Source organism: Grammomys surdaster, unplaced genomic scaffold, assembly GCF_004785775.1.
Source record: "Grammomys surdaster isolate TR1022 unplaced genomic scaffold, NIH_TR_1.0 169, whole genome shotgun sequence".
NCBI classification, from domain to species: domain Eukaryota; kingdom Metazoa; phylum Chordata; class Mammalia; order Rodentia; family Muridae; genus Grammomys; species Grammomys surdaster.
This window is the reverse complement of record NW_021604617.1, coordinates 13,776,008-13,795,016: the sequence shown is the minus strand read 5'-3', so window position 1 is coordinate 13,795,016 and position 19,009 is coordinate 13,776,008. Positions and strand designations below refer to the sequence as shown.

The 19,009-nt window shown below is 40.5% G+C and overlaps 1 protein-coding gene across 1 annotated transcript; it reads right to left on the bottom strand.

Moving 5' to 3' along the window:
• Window positions 1-6,172: 6,172 nt before the first annotated feature.
• Window positions 6,173-10,938, bottom strand: CUNH6orf141 (chromosome unknown C6orf141 homolog). Its single transcript, XM_028766786.1, has 2 exons — window positions 10,158-10,938; window positions 6,173-6,703 (listed from the first exon to the last, which is right to left on the bottom strand). Exon 1 carries the CDS (start codon window positions 10,898-10,900, stop codon window positions 10,361-10,363), a length of 540 nt encoding a protein of 179 aa, XP_028622619.1. The 5' UTR covers window positions 10,901-10,938; the 3' UTR covers window positions 6,173-6,703; window positions 10,158-10,360.
• Window positions 10,939-19,009: the final 8,071 nt, after the last annotated feature.

Here is a 19,009-nt window from a genome sequence, read left to right as displayed (position 1 = left end):
TCAGGAAGAAAGCCAACCACAATTCAGTAAAATACCAGAGAATGTTAGGCCACCAAGGTTATTCTCAACACATAATTATCCACAGAGCCTTTTGATGGGAGGCTTTTAGTGCCCTCATCGTCCAGAGAGGTACAGAAAATAATGATATGGAACTCAAGTTCCATTTGGGCTCACATTGATGTTCGAACACATGGGGAACTGTACTTTCTTGGTTGATCTTAGTTTATTTTGTGGGTTTAGTAGTATTTCAGTCAGTTCTGAATCCACAATCAAAATTAGCTGGTGGGCTTGTTTCCATTACTTGGGGAGCAGTAAAAGCATAGACCAGAGATCCAGAGAACCAAGTTTTAGTTAGCCCTGTCAGCTTTCCTTTGTTATGACTACAGATACATAGGGCATATGTCCTCTGTCTGCCCCCAGAAGCAGGGAGGGTAATGTTTCTCATTAGGAGTATAACGTAAAAATAATTATAAGTATAATGTAAAACAAGTAACCATTTCTGCTGTGTCAGAGAGTGAAATAACATCCTTTTTTATGACATGGTGAAGTATTAAGTAAACTAAACTAATAATTAAACAATACAGATGAAAATGTCCACGGAAGATACGATTGAGAAAATTGATTCCTACTAATGTAATTTTTCCTTTGACTCATTCTTTGATAATAATTGAGATAAAGAATTTTTTCTTCAAGCTATTCATGTCTAATAAAATTAGACTTATACAATAAAACTGTTACATTTTATTATTTTTCTACTTTAAGTTTGACTCATATATTATACACCACAATCACTATAACTTAATTTTTTCCCTTGGTGTCTATAATTGTTATGTTCTTGTCTGTATATGTCATTTAAATTTTTAAAATATTCTTAGTACAGTTTATTAGTTTCTTGGATACATATGTACATTTTTTTCCAACATAGTACTGAATTCCAGTGGTCAGATTTGGCAGCAAGTGCCTGTTCCCCCTGAGCCATCTCATGTTCCACACTTTATTTTTTGTAAAGCTGAAAATCAAAACCTATCGGACAAGAACTGTGTCACTGAGTGCCACCCCAGGTGAATCTACTCTGGAAATGTGGAAAAAGGTTAAGGACGAAGAAACAGTACACTTTAAATAGACATGAAGAAGTCAAACTTTTAGAAGTGTCCTCTAATAATGCATGAGTGGTGTGTGTGTGTGTGTGTGTGTGTGTGTGTGTGTGTGTGTGTGATGGGGAGCAGATAAAATATTCTTTAAAATGATCTTCTACATAAGAAAAATAGTAAAGAGAAATTGAAATGTGCTAAAGTTTACACGATGAACATTTGAATAGCGAGACTAGGCATTCAGAACGGCAGCTGCAGAGCCTTACATTAAATTTCACACTTGGAATGCACGATACCCAGTGAGTCGTGTAGACTCAGTGGATCTGGTGACTTTTTCTGTGTAATGTTTTTATTCACTTACTTCTTACCAACGCTTTTAATGATTAAGCTTATTTAAGGTTTTAAAACTAAATACAAATCAGATCAATAATTTGTTTTCAAAGCAAAAATATTTTATCACTTAGCACAGTGATAATAAAAGGCAGACCAACTTTTAGTCTGATTTATCTTTGTCCTGACCTCCTTAGTTTACTCATGAGGACAGTCTTCCAGCCTCATTGCTTAAACCTGAGCTCAACACTGAATAAATTGGCTCCACGCTTTATTTTAGCCCAATATAATCCCAGAAAAAGAATTTTATTATGAGATTATTTAATTTATACCTTTGTAATTTTCCTGTGTGGTTGAGATGGAAAGGCTTTGACACTTGAATTCGAGTAACTTCTAGGATCCGGGTCAGCATCAAGGTAGCCCAGCCTTAATTATTCAGCAGCCTTATTACTGTTATTGTATGTCAAACTCCTTCTCACCATCAGAATCCTCAAGCTTCTTCATAACTGAAGAGGGCTGGATATATAATTCCATAGTAGAGAGCATATTTTGTTGCAAGGCCTTGGGTTCAATTTCCAATACTTGCAGAACTTGAAATTAGTAAAAGGTTGAATCTATAGTCAGTTTATTTACTGGATTTTGTGGATATACTAAGGGTCAAATTCAGGGCCTCAGACATGTAAAGCAAGCATTCTGCCAGAGACACATCCCTAGCCCAAGGCTGAAATTGTGACAGTAGCAGATCTTATATGGCAATATTTGACAACAGATAGAAAAGGAACTCTGCAGAAATTGTTTGAAGTATTCTGTTCTTTGTCATTTGAAAGTATAGTTTGGGGTACTGACAGGATTTCTCAGTGGTTAAGAACGGGCACTATTCTTGCTGAGAATCTGAATTCGGTTCCCGTCGTACATACTGGATGGCACTCAATTGCCTATAACTCCAATTTAAGATGTTCTACTGTCCTTCAAGGACACCTGCACTTCAGTGCACATTATACCCACAAAGACACACATACAAAATAATAAGTAAATGAATGAATGAATGAACAAATGAATGAATAAGGAAAAAAGAAAGAGGGGGGAAGGAAGGGAGGAAGGGAGGAAGGGAGGAAGGAACAAAGGAAGGAAGAAAGAAAGGAAGAGAGAAAGAAAGAAAGCAGTTGATTAGAATGAAATAAGAAACAAACTCACTACCAAGACTGATTGCTACTATGCTAATAATAGCTAATTTGGGTGTTTACTACATGACAAACACTAAGTAGCTTTCATTAAACTTAATCTCAGAGAATTACCACAATGCTGACAGAAGGCCACTCAGTCTCTACTGCCATCTGTCCCTAATGGCTGGATTGCTCAATGACTGCCAGCTTTCTGATGTGTCTACCTTGTCACAAAGCCCATCCTATGAGAATATGTCTTTCTAGACAGCTCTCCCACACACACATCCAGAAATTCTTGACGCCAAGGATTTGACATTTTTATTGGAGCACACTTCAAGCCTCCCTTTTCTCTGTTTTTTCTTCACTATTAAAACTAAATGTCCAAACAGATTAAAACAAAGGAAGACTTTATTGAAGATTTTTATATGCTAGGGAAGGAAGAATATATACTCAGTTCATCTGAGACTGGTGTCAGGAGAGTTTTAAGCTGGTGACAATGTATTGAAGGACTTTGGAGACAGGTTGGTCAATATGATTAGTCCATCTGTGTTTGTCAACTGACAGGGAAGTTAAGCATCTATTCTCTTGTACAGGAAAAGGGAATTTGAGATCTTCTCTTCTTCAATGGTTTGATCCCATTTCAAAGAAATAGCTCCTGGGCCCTTAGTCAAGCTAAGAAAATATTCAAAATTCTCTCACTGCCTGAGTTGTATTTGCTTCCAGCCAGCCTGAGGGATGCTAGTCAATTCCCTTAACATTACTACAACTTCTATTTTGTTTTTTAACATTTTAATTTTTATTTATGTGCCTATGTATGAGTTTATGTCTCATGTATGTTAGTTCCCAAGGAGGCAGAGGAAGGCACTGAAGCCCTTGGAGCTACAGTTATAAGCGGCTGTGTGATGCCCAACATGGCTACTGGGAACCCAACTCAGGTCCAGCAGTGAGCACTCCTAACTGCCGAGGGATCCTCTCTCCAGTCTTCTGCTATTCTCCTTTAAACTGAAAAGTCAGATTCTGACTGTAAATTTACTTCCTTGTTTCTAAGCATAGCTGTCTCTAATTTTACAGGAAACTGTTGACTGGTACAGTGCCAATGACTTTAACCTACTTCCTTCTGCCACCCTAAGTAATCGAGACTATTCTTTTTCTTATCTTCATACATGAGACTATTTAGAGAAATAAGTTCATAATTAAACAGCAAAGTACTGGCTGGGCTCTAGAGATGCCAGAGTGTTCCGAGTGCCAGCCCTGGTTTCTTTCCTGAATTGGTTGAAATCCAAGCCCCACCTTTGCCCCACTCCCTCACAATTCATCACGAGTGACTAGCTGTGACTCAGAGGTCTGAAGCTATGCTGTCTTTAATGACTTCCTGTCCTTCCTCCCCTAAGGGGCTTTTGACAAAACCATTTCACATTCTTCAATAATGAAAGAATCGTTCTCATTTAGAGATCCAATAATTAATCAATAGTTCATTGGGGACAATTATAGCATGGTGCAACTGTTTAAAAAGACGTGATTATTTTTTTCCAGTTTACAAATCTCTATGAGTTGTACTGTATACCCTTTATAAACTTTATATCCATATTCCTATAAATTGTTACTGCCCTGATACTGTTAACAACTAATGAGAATTTTTAATAAATATTTTTAATTGTAGTGAGTGATTGGAATGTTAAATAAACATGATGGATAGGTAAAATTTTAAAAGGAATCACCCAGAGATCTTTGCAAAAATGCATGCCCTGACTCAGCAGACAGTAAACGCAGTGGGCATTCTGCTCTTCTTTCTTGGAGGAGCCCTTGCTGCTACATAACCAGTGACATAAGTCTGTGTGCTAGCCTAGCATGCTGGTTCCTTCCTGCTACTATGATAAAACTCAATAACCAAAAGCAACTCAGTGAAGTAAGTGTTATTTCTTCTCAGAGTAACCAGGTAACTAACCAGCACACATAAGGGGAATTCCTCAGAAAATACACAAGAGTAACACTAGGAATATTATTTTTTTTAATTTATGCTCAGAACAAAAATAGATCAGTAAGCAAGCATTAACTGAAACGAGTACACAAAAGCCACATTTTGAGTTTAACATTCTACAAGGCTGATTAATTAATTAACTGATTGTTTTTAATGGTTATAGAGAGTTTGAATGTTGCAGGTCAAGACCCAGTGTCTTGAGATATGGAAGCTGGCCTGGATGTGTGATCTAACATCCTTGAAGCGGAAAGACTCTTGGCTTCCACCCAAAGGCTAATAATGACATCAGACTACATCTCAGACCTATAACAGAAATTTCCCACTTTTGCTGCAACCCACCTACCTGATGTTTCTTCCAGTGTATTTTAAAAGCCTGTGGATTTATGAACTATTCTGTTTTTCTGCTACTATAAAAATGTCATAAAACCACATTGGCATATGTATTACTGATCATTCAAGTTTAGTTTTAGAATGAACAATCTTTTATTCCCTTTGAAGTGAGAACTGTATGTTTTGTGACAACATAGGCACACAGATAAAAATAAAATAAAACAATATTGAAGAAATACTAAATATTAAAAGATTTGTGATCACGGCAGAATTTTTTGTTCTTTTAAATCTGTCTTTATCAATTTCATAATATTTCATTAATTTTTCTCTAGATGATCAAATATTTTCTCATTCCCTTTCTTCCTCCCTCTTCCCCTCCCTCCCTCCCTCCCTCCCTCCCTCCCTCCCTTCCTTCCTTCCTTCCTTCCTTCCTTTTTTTTCACTACGTATCCCTGCTGGTCTTAGACTCAGATATTTCCTCATACCTCTAAGTCTCTATATTGCTACAATTAAAGGCTTTTGCCACCATACCAGGCCACAACACTAGGGTCACTTTCAGTATAAGGACAACATAAACCCCATTTGTTTCCATGTAAGGACCAGGCCTGACTTTGAGAAAAAGGCTATATGGCACCACTCCTGGAATAGACCTAAGTCACAGAAACTAGGCCATAAGATACCAGCTCCAGGGACATATCATAAAATTCAGAACAAGATCGTAAAACCCCCTCCGAAGAACATCCTGGAGAAGATAAACACAAAAACGGGGAAATATCTTATCTCAGAATGAGCCATCTACCCTGGGCAGCCCTATTTTATCATATGGCATATGTTCGTGACATAGAAATGCAGACCACTGACCACCTGTGACTTCCTTGCACCCACTAAAGAGTTCCCCTAGTTCACTATAGGAAGGTCTTCACACCTTCGTCTGGGGTGGCTATTTTGGAGAATGGTTGACCACACACACACTCACACACACACAGACAAACACACACACACCATGCTAGATGTTTCTGCAGAATAAACACTCTTTGTTTTTGCATGCTATCTAAGTCTAGGGTCTTCCTTCAGCAATTTTTGAACCCTTACATTAGGGCTGTACAAACACCTGAGCAATTAAGACCATTGGCTATACTTACTGTGGACCCAAGTTCAGATCTAGACTCCCATTCGGGGAATCTAATACCTTGTTTTGTTCTTCGTGGGCATGGCACGCACATTGTGTACATACACCCATACAGGCAAACACTCAAGCACAAAATAAACTTAAAATATAAAAAGCTTAAAAAAAAACCTCACAGTGAGTTTTAATAGAAACAGCCGGTATGGCCCCTCAATACTACAGCAGGTCAAATGAATCGAACATCGCAGGTAATTACAGACGTGAATAAAGGGTTTAAAGAAAGGTGGCAGTCAGGCATTCTGGTACATACTGTCATCTTAGTACATGAGAGGCTGACATGGAAAGATCTCAAGGTCAGTCACCACAGGCTAGACTTAAGTTCAAGGTAAGCCTGGATTATCCAGTGAGCCATTGTCTCAAACTATTAAAAAAGCACATATTTATAAAAAGGATCTTGCCTGATCCATGACAGTTATGTGACTTGGACATTTGTACCAGTTATAGTGTGCCCAGGTGGGCCTCTGGGAGTCTTTGATGTACTTTATCTAACAAACACAGTTTTCGATGAACTTGTATTTCTGTGAGGTTAAGTCATAGAGTCAAGGCCCAGTCATTGGAGAGATTCCTTGGTACTGAGGACAAGTTCAGACACTCTTCTGAGACATGAAAGAAAAATGGTCTTCACCTGTAAAGCAAATCACAACAGTTCAGCATCTTTCTTCACTTTCAATATGACATCTATTTTAAACCTGTGACCGTGACCATGTTGCAGACAGCTAACACAGAAGTTAGAGTAGCTTAAAAATGTTTGTTCAACTCGAGGCCTGACGGTGCGTGCCTTTTATCCCAGCACTTGAGAGGCAAGCAGATCTGATTTGCATAAAGAGTCACAGGCCAACCAAGACTTTGTAGCAAGACCCTGTCTCAAAAGAACAATTATCCAAAGCTTTGACCTACCAAGGAGGTGGCGAAGGCTTTTTAATCTCTCCATTCACTTAGTATAGTGACCATGGTCCTTTAGCCTTAGGTGACTTCCGACCCTCCCCCACCCCATGGTGTAGAAGTCATTTCTAAGAAATTGGGGAAAATGTACTTACTGATCTACTAATGACGGAAGAAGCTAAAAACAAGTCCTTTCAAGAGTATAGGAGAGGCCTTAGTAAAAACCAATAGCTCAGTTTTCGTTAGTTGTTTTGATGATTGTTTAGTGTTTATGATTTCTAGGCTACATTATTAAATAAAAAACTAAATCCTGGTCAGGACAAGAGTGGGTTAAATGATTAACTACACTACACTTGGCTAGCAATCGAAGAGTTAATGCTGAGTGTGTATTCCATGCCAGACAGTATTCTAAGTATTTTAACTAAATCCTACCAAAAAAGTACAATGGTTATTATTTCCACTTAACAAGTTAACCATAGAGATTAGGCACCTTGCCCAAAGTTACTAGTTAGCAGAGAGGTTAGTAAGAATCCACTTAACTCCAGAGCCTGCCTTTGAGAGCTGAATGGCGCTACTGGTTGTGGTAATTGAAAAAGAGATTTGTTTCTTGTGTCTCCAATCAGTGTTCATCCACCTGGAACTGGTCCAAAAAGTGCAGATAGGACACTTAACACTCACAATTAACTGTACAAAGAAGCCACGCAGAATTTCTGCAAAAGAAGAATGTATGGGGTTGGGGGCAGGGCGTGACCTCTCCTTTTCCAATTACCCAACAGCTCAATAGATGAGCTCAAGGGCTAAGTTCATTCCTCAAGGGAAGCTCTCCCAGGCCTGAGTGATGCTACTGGTAAATCTTCAGCCAATAGGCCTTGTAGGATACAGGGAGAAGGATGACTCTCCTAAACCTGCTGACTTCCTAAACCTGAGTGAGAAAACTATGGTGCCTCACATATATTTCTTTTGAGATTAGCCTAGTATAGGACCCCAAAGGGCTGTTATACCCTGGCTGAGACTTTCCATGTGCTGCTGTCTACTAAGTAACATTCTGCCCTTCCTCTAAAATCAAAAACATCCTGACTAAGACATGGTATCCCAGGAAGGGAATTTACACTTGACATCCAATAAAACATCTTGTTGAAGGATGATGCCCCAGGAAGGGAATCTACACTTGACATCCGATTGCCCCCCAGTTGAGTTTCTTTTTTTCCTGAGTTTTGTTTTTCCTTCCCTGGCTTGGTGTATATATTGAACCTGCCCAGTAAAGGCACTGGCATTCTCTCACAATAGATGACCCGAGTCTGAGTAGCTCGGTACCTCGAGGCAGCACCAGAGCCGTCAGCCTAGAACTCCTACCTGGGCATATTTGGACCCCTAGAAGTAAGACTCAGAAAAAGTCATCCATAAATCATTAGGCACGAGATGACCACATTCCTTGTCTACTTAGTAAGCACACACAATCCCTTGATTGTGATCTACCCAAGCTATGTGACCTCTAGGCCAAAGTTAGCTCAGGTATAAAAAAGAAGGATGCTATCTGACCAGGCAAAAGATAAGAGGTGGATCAGATGGTGGCTTGAAGGCCATTCATGCTGTAACTGAAGACACCTGGAAGGACCAGGGTAAGAGCAGTGTTTACTCGTCACCCCACCCCCTCAACCCCTAAGCAGAGCCCCATTCATTTGTTACTATGTTACCAAACACCCCTTCCCACAGGGACAACTCAAACCCTTCACCTATCTCTTAAGAGCTTGGTTTGCTCCTTAGAATCCCAAATTGCACCCCAATACGAAAAAACTTAATGATGGGGAGCCTGAGAGATTACTACAGCTATTTCAAGCACTTGCAAAGGACCCAGGTTCAATACCCAACACACACACAGTGGCTCACAACCATCTCTAACTCTAATTTCAGGGGATCCAATGGTGACCTCTGAGAGTGTCAGGCTAACTAGTGGTGCACAGATGGGATTTTAAAAAAAGAAAGTGGTAGACTTAAGACCATTTTAAACACCCAGAAAAGGCTCGAGAGTGCACTCCGTGGTCAAAAGTTCAGATTACTGTTGCAGAGGGCCAAGTTTGGTTTCTAACACTCAACTCTCCAATTTTCAATTTGCTGTAGTTCTAGCTCCAAGTTATCCCATGACTCTGGCGTTCATGTACCTACCTGCCCTCGGATTTACATAAATCTCCACATACATCTAATTAAAGATAAATTAATTTTAAAATTAAACTTAAAATTAAAATAGTAGACTTGTTTTTGGTTTTGTTTTTTGTTTTTTTGTTTTTTTTTTGAGACAGGGTTTCTCTGTATAGCCCTGGCTGTCCTGGAACTCACTCTGTAGACCAGGCTGGCCTCGAACTCAGAAATCCGCCTGCCTCTGCCTCCCAAGTGCTGGGATTAAAGGTGTGCGCCACCACCACCTGCTGTCAATCCAATCTTAACTACAAGTACTTTAAAAAAAAAAAGATTTATTTACTTTTATGTGCACTGATGTTTTGCCTGCATGCATGTCTGCGTGAGGGTGTCAGGTCCCTGAAACTGGAGTTGCAGACAGTTTGGAGATACCGTGCAGGTGCTGGGTATTGAACCTAGGTTTCCTGGAAGAGCAACCAAAGCTCTTAAAACCATTGAGCCATATTTCCACTCCTTAACTATGAATCTTCCTTGTTAAAAGCTATGAATAAAAATAGAGCATATAACCATTTATGATATTCTGTATACAACATGTCTGCCTTCCTTATTAAGTAGCAAACTAAGTAAGATGTCCTCTGCTATAAAGCCCTGTTAAATTGCATTTTACCGGCAAAACACAGGTCAACCTCCCAAAGTCCCCCCCGACCCTCCAGTCTTTCTTTCCCTCCTTCTTAACATAGAAACATGATGGATAGGAATAGAAACTGCACACCAGTACAGAGTACCTAGAACCCCTTCCTGGTCATTTAATTTTAAAAAAAAAAATTCTTTAAGGTTTCCAAAGCAAAGACCCTTTCTGCAACCACTCTATACACTACACAGCTCAGAGAGCAGACCTCAAATTTTTCTTCTGCTTTTGGCTGCTCAACAGGAACAAGGAATGGGTGACAGACAATACAAGTAGCTTGCAAAACCCCAACAGGCAAAGTGACTAAGGTTTTGCGCTTTCAAACTCCTATTTACCGACAATATAAAATAAATAAATAAAAATAAAAATAAATTACCTTTTTTCTCTTTAACTACCGTGAGACACTTAAGCCAGAGGATGGCGCAGGCTGCTTAAAATTTTTTCTTCAAACATTCCTCCTCATCCACTGTCCTGAAACATTTCTCAGGCTCCAGAGATCTGTGTGCTTAATTTCTTTCGAGCATCAAGTCTTTGGAGCGATCGCGGTTTGTCTGGGCCTCCGGTGCCCCACAAACTGTGTCAGTCCCTCTGGGTCCGAAAGGTGACCGCGGTCACAGAGCGCTCCTCGGTCCTCGTGGTCATACTCCCCTTGGTCCATGCTGTCCACAGCACTTCCTCCGTCACCTGGTAATCCTCGACCCGCACCAACAGGGACCTGGGTGTGGCTTCGGGGTCCCCGGGCTGGCCTCGCGGGGCTGTGGCAATGCGCCTGCGGGAAAGCTTCCGTTTCGGTTCGGAATCGTGGTGGTCTCCAATCATCCGGGGAAGGTCCTCGCTGTCCACCAGCCCTGCGCAAGCAGAGTCCGCCTGTGTTCCCAACCACCTCTCCGGGTGCAGAAGAAAAAGCACTTTCTCTCTGACCCAGGACTGGCAATCCACATTCTCTCCCGTCTGAGATCTCACGTCCCCACTTGCTCCTGATAGGGTCCTATCCGTCCCCGCGAGCGCGGGATTCCGGACGCTGGCATACAAGGGTGGCCCACGCCCCTCTCCGCTCCTTGAGCACCCAGCGCGCCCCCGGAGTCTGTCGGGCTCCATCCCGGAAGGGAGATCATTCATACGTCCACCCTTTCTCTAGGTCTCGGAGGAAAACTCCAGCTAAACTCCGCGGGCGGTGCAAGCACTGGGTGTGGCTTGAGCGAGTCACAGACTAGAGGAGCCGCCTGAGGCCACACGGCGAATTCCCATCTCTTATCTTGGTCTACTTTCAGCCTTTAGACCTCATTGGTCTCCACCCACTTCAAACACAGTCTTAGATCCTCTTCTCCCTTCCCTTAGACATAGTCGCAATTCTTTTTTGGTATATTTGGTTCCAGCCCCAAACTGCCTAGTGAGGTCTCCGTCTACCCTCTACCTCCATCCTTTTTCTCCAAAACTGAGGTCATGGGTGCTATGACCTTCTCACATTCTCAAAGCACTATTTCTTATTTTGTTTTTGCGAATCTTCAAGCACGAAGGTACTAGTAAGCTTGATTTTAATTTTTTATGTTATTTTATTTTTTTCAGACAGTTTCTCTGTATAGCCCCAACTGTCCTGGACTCAGTAGACCATGCTAGCCTGGAACTCACAGTGATCTGCCTGCCTCTGCCTTCGAGTGCTGAGATTAAAGGCTTGCACCACTTCTGCCCGGCCTGTGGTTGGTTTTTAATCATTTGATTTAATTAAATTCTTCTGAAAAGAATACTTACTTATTTGAGAATCGGTCTCATGCTGTAGTCCTGGTTGGCCTGGAACTCACTAGGTAGCCTGACTGACCTTGAAGTCCTTGGCAGACCCACTCCCCGGCATGAATGTGTGCTGGAAATAAAAGGATTTCCTGTCCATTTTAATCCTCCCGTACTCTATGGTACCTCTAGGTCTATGGCATGAGCTCTCAGGGTGAGGTTGGTGTAAGGGTAAAAATTAAAACAGCTTAGCAGAGACCACAAACAACTTGGCAAAGACTGCAGGACAGCTTGCTGAGCTTACTGAGAGTAGCCATAATAAAAATATCAAGCCCCTCTAGGGACAAGGTGACCAGAAATGTAGAAACAACCAAAGACATATCTTGACCAGTCTAAACATGCCCAAGTGAGTAATGGGCCACCTGGTGTTTATCCTAGAAGGTCTGAGGCTTCATGGTCAAAAATAGTGGGCCATCCAACCTGTCAAAATGATTGCCTACGCAAAGTGCTGATGTTTGAAATATCCAATCATATGTAACTGCTCCAGAATTTCCCGCTTTTCCCTTCCCCCTTGTGCCTCCCCCTATAAAAGTTATAAACTTCCTGGGGTCTTCATCGAATTCTCTCCCCTGCGTGGGATGAGTTTCGATCCAAGGGCCCTTGTTAGTAAACTGCCTTTTGCCATTGCATCAAGTAAGTCTCTCGTGTCTCCTTGGGTGCGCGCTAATTGGGACTTGAGTTGGGGTCCTCTTCCTGGGTCCTTACAGTTGGAACAGTTCAAATCTTAGGGAACAGGGTTGTGAGTTCCTACTTTCCTTTTGGAATACTAGGATCTGTGGAGACAGCGGTGAACTCTGTGTTATAGTTGTCGTCATCACGTGTCTGGAAAAGAGGCTTTGACTTGAAACAAACTTCTAGAAAAGAACCAAAACAAACAAGAACAAATCTCTAAAAGGCGCTTCAAAGTTTATGTTCTTATGCCTTTGGTAGATTCTCCTCCCATTTTCCCATGCGCTCCTCTTTTAACCTCATGGATAATAAACACATACATGTGTTCCCATGTGTGCATATATCGCTAAGCTTATGGTTATGCCTATGATATGCTTATGGATAGTCCTAGACAATAGTCTATGCCTGAGGGTCATGAAGAACACTAGCCAATAGGAAAAAAGACTCTCATGAGTTCGTTCTAGTTCATCCTCGATGGTAGCTCTTAGTTTTACTGGAAAATACTGTTTTCCCGTCTGGTTTAGTAAAATGATTTAGCCATGATTGTGAGAATTTCTGCTCTTACATGAAAGACTGAACAGCATGATATAAAAAGACATCCTGGTAGCAGCATGGAGTTGCTGTGGGCTGGATGGCCACAGCTACCCTACATCTAACATTCTTGACCACCTTACACAGGACTGTTTTTAAGCACTTTAAACTCAGTTATCCTTCACAATGAAATAAGTCTGTGCTATTTCTTTAGTATCTTTGAGAATTTTTAAGTATATTGACCCTGGTTAGACACAGATAAATAGGAAAACGTGGTTGCTATTTTGTTATATGTTTGTTCCTGACCAACATTTCATTTATGTCCTTATAAGACTGTAAGGCTCTGTCTTGTTCATGGACTTGATCAGGAAGTACTTAGTATGTGCTAAATGCCAGTGGCTGGGTGATGGGACAAGTAGAGGAAGAAGCAAAACTGCTTGTCTCTGTCATGTTCTTCACTGGAGGTACAGTGACAGACACCAACCAGGAGTCATACATAGTATTAACTCAACTCTAGCGTGGATGAGAATTACCTACAGATCAACATTCTGCCCTGCTCTCACCCATTGAGTTTCCATTGGTTTGGAGTTAGGCTTTGAACACTGATTTGTAGCAAGTCTCTAAGTAATTCTGATGTAGGTGGTCCATGAACATTATGAGACGTGTATCACAAATTCACAACAGCTGCAGATGCTTGCACCATGTGAGAACAAGAATGGGTCTTTTGACAGTTAGGTGTGGATGGCCATGGGGCTCTAGGGGACCTAATCCTTACGGCTAAGCTATTTGGTACTAAATAATTCAGACGGAGAGAAACTGTCTTCAGTTGTATAACCAATGGTCACCCTGCTAGGCTCCAATAAATAATCCCATCTAATGGTCACACAGATGGCTCTGATTAAACTAAATGGATCACAAATGGTCAGCCCCAGAAACACACATACAAGAAACATTATACAGACTGAGAAGGTTATATTTAGGAACATATACTTACATACACATATGTGTGCAACTGTCGTGGGGTCCACTTAAATCCAGCATAGATGCAACATAATTCAAACACCAGGCCAATGCAGATGACAAATGTCATTGCAATCAAGCTGTTACAGATCAAACAGGGTCAGAGATTGTTACAGAACAGAGTCCAGAGCTGAACTATGACCCTGAAGGGACGTTTTATAACATATTTAAAGAATGAACCATAAAGGGAGGTGGTGCATAGTAAGCTGTAGTATTGTCCAATCATATTTTGACATAAGGGATTGAGCAAGGGACTTTCCATCAATCAAGATATGAGTTGGTTCCTGGGCTAGGGAACATGAATTTAATTTGACCCTACCAGCAAGATGGAGAAGCTGTCTTTGAGATGTCTTGACTCAGACAACTGTGTCCTTATAATAGAAACTCTTCACCTATTGGGAAGTACCCAGATCCCCTAGGGACTGAAACCTTAAACTTAAGTTTCTCCCACTGATTAAATGGAGTCTGAAAACAAAATGGTAGTACTTAGAATAAGTTTCTTTTGTTTCTTCCCAACAATTAATGAGAAAAGAGGAAATGATCTTTTTTGTAAGCAAGCAACAAAGGGTATCTGGGAGGATTTGGAGGGAGGAGAGGTAAGGGAGAAATGATGTGTTTTTATTATAATTTTAAAAAATTAAAAATAGAAGTCACAAACCTGAGGAAGGTTGGTAGGGGTGGGAAAGAGAGCAATAGGAAGGATTTCAGAGAAAGTGTGGGGAATAGAGTATTGAAATTACATTAAATGCATGTATGACATTGTAAAAAATATGCTCCTTTGAAGCAGCCAGAAGAATACTATCTATTTCTTCTTTTCAGCAAAATTGGGAGAATTCTAGCTGGAGTGTCTGTGTCTGAAGGAAGTATAATGTAAACCATAAGATCACTGCTTCCTCTTGGTTTTCTTGCCTCGGGATGAGATGAAGAATTAAATTGGAGAATGGAAATTGGAAGAAACTATTTGCTAAGGAATGAGACCGACAAACCCCTCAGAGAGCTCTTGCTTTTTTAAATGAGAAGAAAATGATGTATCAATGCATATAACAAGAATAGAAAACGTGGAATAAATACATTCAGAAGGCACAAAATTTGGTCGCTTTCCTCTAGGATGGTGTTTACTGTGTGTTGGGTAACTGTATAGTCTCCAAATGAAATTATTTTCTCATGGGGGAGGGGTAGGAGGTTTATGATATTCAGGGAGTAAACAAAACTTATAAAGTTCAGGGAGCTACTGAAAAGAATGCAATTCTTCAGCCCTGCCCCTAAAGTTATATGCACAGTAGCAATTGCTGTGTAGAGAACTAGCTGTCGGACAGTTGTACAGGGACCTCCTGGAATGCAGTTTAGTGAGTCATTGGTCATGCTGAGTGGGCTTTCAGGTGAGGTAGCTGCCTTTGAGTCACCTATGCTCTTGTAATTAACCCCTCTAAACTCACAGGTTCACTAGACTTAAGTGACATCATGACTTTGGCTTGTTATCGAGGGCCCTTTAGGGATGAGTGTAGAACTGTTCAGTCTCCCTTCCCTGAGTCACACAACACTGTGTTTTCATAGACTGAAGTGATGTCTAAAATGTATGAAGAGTACTGAGATGAACCCACTGGCCGTCTCTCTAAGTAACTTAGGAGAGCTGCAAGCATGCTGGTCCCTGAGGGCTGGTGAGTCCATTTATACTGAGCTGCACTGAACAGTAATGGTGAAACTCCAGTTTGCACTATATCCTCAAAAGTCAGAAGATGATCTTAATTAATTCACTGTGAGAAGTTACAACCTTAATATCTCACCAACATAACTTCCAAACACAAGCCAAACAAGGATGACACCAGTAGGCCAAACAAGGATGACACCAGTAGGCCAAAGTGAATGAATGAGAAAAAGCCCATGAGGCCTCAGGCAAGCACAAGAACTAAAGGCAACTGAGGAATTCTGGGAGTCAGAGAAATAGTCTTCTTTAAGGAAGAGTACACCAGTTGGTTATCCCACACCAAATTTTGGTCAGGCCTGAAGACATACATACAATTAAGTCATACAAATTGAGCAGGTTAAATTTAGGAATCTCTCTATCTATTTATCTATTTGTCATATCTCTATCATGAATCTGTCTATGATCTGTCATCTTTCTATCCATCTATCATTATCTGTGTGCATACATAATACACGTATGCATGAAATAACAGGAAAAAAAAAAAGAGGCCATGAAGTTGAAAAAAGATCAAAAAAGGGAATATAGGAAGGTCTGGAGAAAGGAAAAGGAGAGGAAAAATGTTACATTATAATCACACCAAAAAGAAAAAACTATAATTACTATTTTTTTTCCTGTAACTTAAGTGTATACTTTTGTTGGTGTTCTTATTTTACAGGTTAAACTCAGAAGGGTGGTTATCTCTCCCTTTTCTCTCTGTGTGTGTGTGTGTGTGTGTGTGTGTGTCTATACTGGGCACCCAGGGACTTGAATATTGAACGTTCTAAAAAGGATTCCATTGCATACCTACTTCTGTAGCCAACAAAAGTTATTTCATAGATTTGTATTACGATGTTCCTGTCGGTTATTCTAATTCTACTTCCTGTAGATATAGCAACTGCGTGCAGTCTCCTGGCTTAATGTATACCCACATTAATATTTTACAGCTTTCTTCCCTTATCGGATCTAACATCCAAGAGTTGAAACACTGGTCTAGCAACCAGTTCTCAGATCATGGGAAAGTAACCGCAGCCCTTCCAGCACCCAGGAAGTAATGAGCCAAACGGAATGTCGTCAATCAAGCCTTCCTAGAACAAAAGCATTATTCACCTCCAGTCGCCTTGTAACCCAACTTCCAAGTTACACGTGAGTTTAAAATACCTCGGTGATTCTTAAGCTTAACCAGACACGGGGATAATCCAGCAAAGTGTTTTAAAAATATGCTATCTGGGCTTTTCTGAAAGATTTTACTGTAACTGTGATGGAATGTGGTCAGATCACATGTTTACATCTTTCCAGATGGTTCTAACAGCTACTACAGTTCAGAACTGTTGAATCAGATCACCTTTAAGGCAACCTTTAAGTGAAGAAAAAGAAACATATTGAAATGATACAGTGAACCCTGAAAGTACAAACAACTACTGTGTGTCCATTCAATGTTTTTTAGGTGGGGTAGCACCGGAGGAACCTCTAAGATTGTCTTCAAGCCTCCATGTGCATAAGAATGTGCACACAGACAGACAGACAGACAGACAGACACAGTGAATGAATGAGTGAATAAATAAATAAATAAACAAACAAACAAACAAATAAACACTGACTGACTGACTTACACAGTCAGATACTGACCAGCAATAATGAGGAATGGAGAAATGAGTCATCGGTTGATGATGCAGTATTCTGATAAGAAGGACATATGTTGTGTGGTCTCACTCGTGTGAGATATGGAAAGTGCTGAATAATTCTTGGTGACAAAATGTTTGCTTCATAGAGGTCTAGAGGGAGAAGGGCAGAGGGCAAAGGTCAACACGCCCATTCTCTTGCTTATCGTGATGCCAACATCTTACCAAGCTTTGCACTGTTAGGAGATGCAAGCACAGGTGACAAAATTTGATTAGGATTCTTCTTCCTTTTTTTTTGCATTATTTTTATGACTGTCATTATTTGGATGAATAATACAAAAAGTATATATGTGTGTGTATATATATGTATGTACATATATTTCATTTTGAAAGCATAGAATGTACATTAAGAACTGCAGCTTCCTAAGCAGAATTTATAGTAAATAAATGTCATCAAGGAGAAATAAAGTAGATTAAAGCTAGAGTAGTTGAGAAAGACTTTTCCAACAAAGTGAAATGTTACATATTTTGGTCTGGGTACTTTCTCTGGACGCTGTACAAACGAACAGCTCTGGGCTGAGTACATACATACCTACTAAACACAAGAATTGAAAATGGAATTCCAACTGTTACTTAATCAGATATTTAGTAGATAATAAAGATACCATGAAGCCTAAGGGTCATGCCCTCAATCTGATGGAACTGTATCAGACAGGAAGGACAGAGGTGGATGGAAGACATTGCTAGGAGGGAGCTATCTGCAAACCAGAAGGAAAGAGTTTCACCAGCCCCAATGTTAGCACCTGGATCCCCAACTGACTTTTTTCCTTATTTAGCCTTCCACCCATTTTATATTTTGCTTTGACTGTCTAACCAGATCTATCAACCTAAACCTGTTTAAGGAGAACAGCTTTTGTTGTAAGGATACCAAGAACATCTGGTCTTTAGTAAAAGAAAACCGGTACAAAAGAATAATAAGCTATTTCTGTAGACGGTCTTAGCAGGCTCCATGTCTCAGCTGAATGAAGAATGCTATCAGTTATTCTTGAAGTATTTACCTAGTAAATAGGATCCCACTCAGAAACTGGAGCAGCCTACAAAACCTTTTTCTTATTCTTTAATATTTACTATTTTACACAGCAATAAAAATATTTGAAAAATATTCTGGGGACTACTGTTGGCTTTTAGAACATTTTAAATTTATTTTTTTATAATTATGTGTATGTGCATGTCTGTGTGTGGCTATGTCTACATGAGCAAAAATGTCCATTGAAGCCAAAACAGGTCACTGGCTGCCCTGTAGCCGGAGCTACAGGTAGTTATGAGCTGCACCGTCCTACATGAATGTTGGGAGACAAACTTGTTCCTCTGCTAGAGTGGCAAATGCTCTTCACCACTGAGCCTTCTTGCCAATCCACTGACTTTTATAAATGGAAAACCAGTTAACTGAGAAGTAAAGTTGTAAAATCTGTATTAAAGTTTGAAGGCTTGGTCCCCAGCTGGTGAATCTATTTGGGAAGGCCTGGGAAACTTTTAGAGGAGGGCCTAACTGGAGAAAGTATGTCACTGAGGCCATATCATTATGGTGGCCACATTGTGTTCTGGCTCTGAGCTGTCTCTTTCTGCTTCCTGACTGCTATGAGGTAAGAGTTCTCACTTTCCAGTCCCTTCTCCCATGGTGCTTGGACTCACCAAAGGCCTACAGTAACAGAGCCAAGCAACCCTTTTCTCTAACTGTGGAAACTGAACCAAAACTTAAAAGTTCCTCTTCTTAAATTACATCAAGTGTTCAGTCACAAGATGAAATCTGAACCAGCTGACAACTGTATGGGGATTGCAGAGTATTCTACATAAGACAACATTATGAGCCACAATAAAAAGGTAAACAGACACATTTGAAGAGATCAATATTTCTTTTGG

Bases quoted from the DNA above. Each gene is read 5' to 3' on its own strand.
- CUNH6orf141 (XM_028766786.1), bottom strand. From the start codon at position 10,900: ATGAATGATCTCCCTTCCGGGATGGAGCCCGACAGACTCCGGGGGCGC.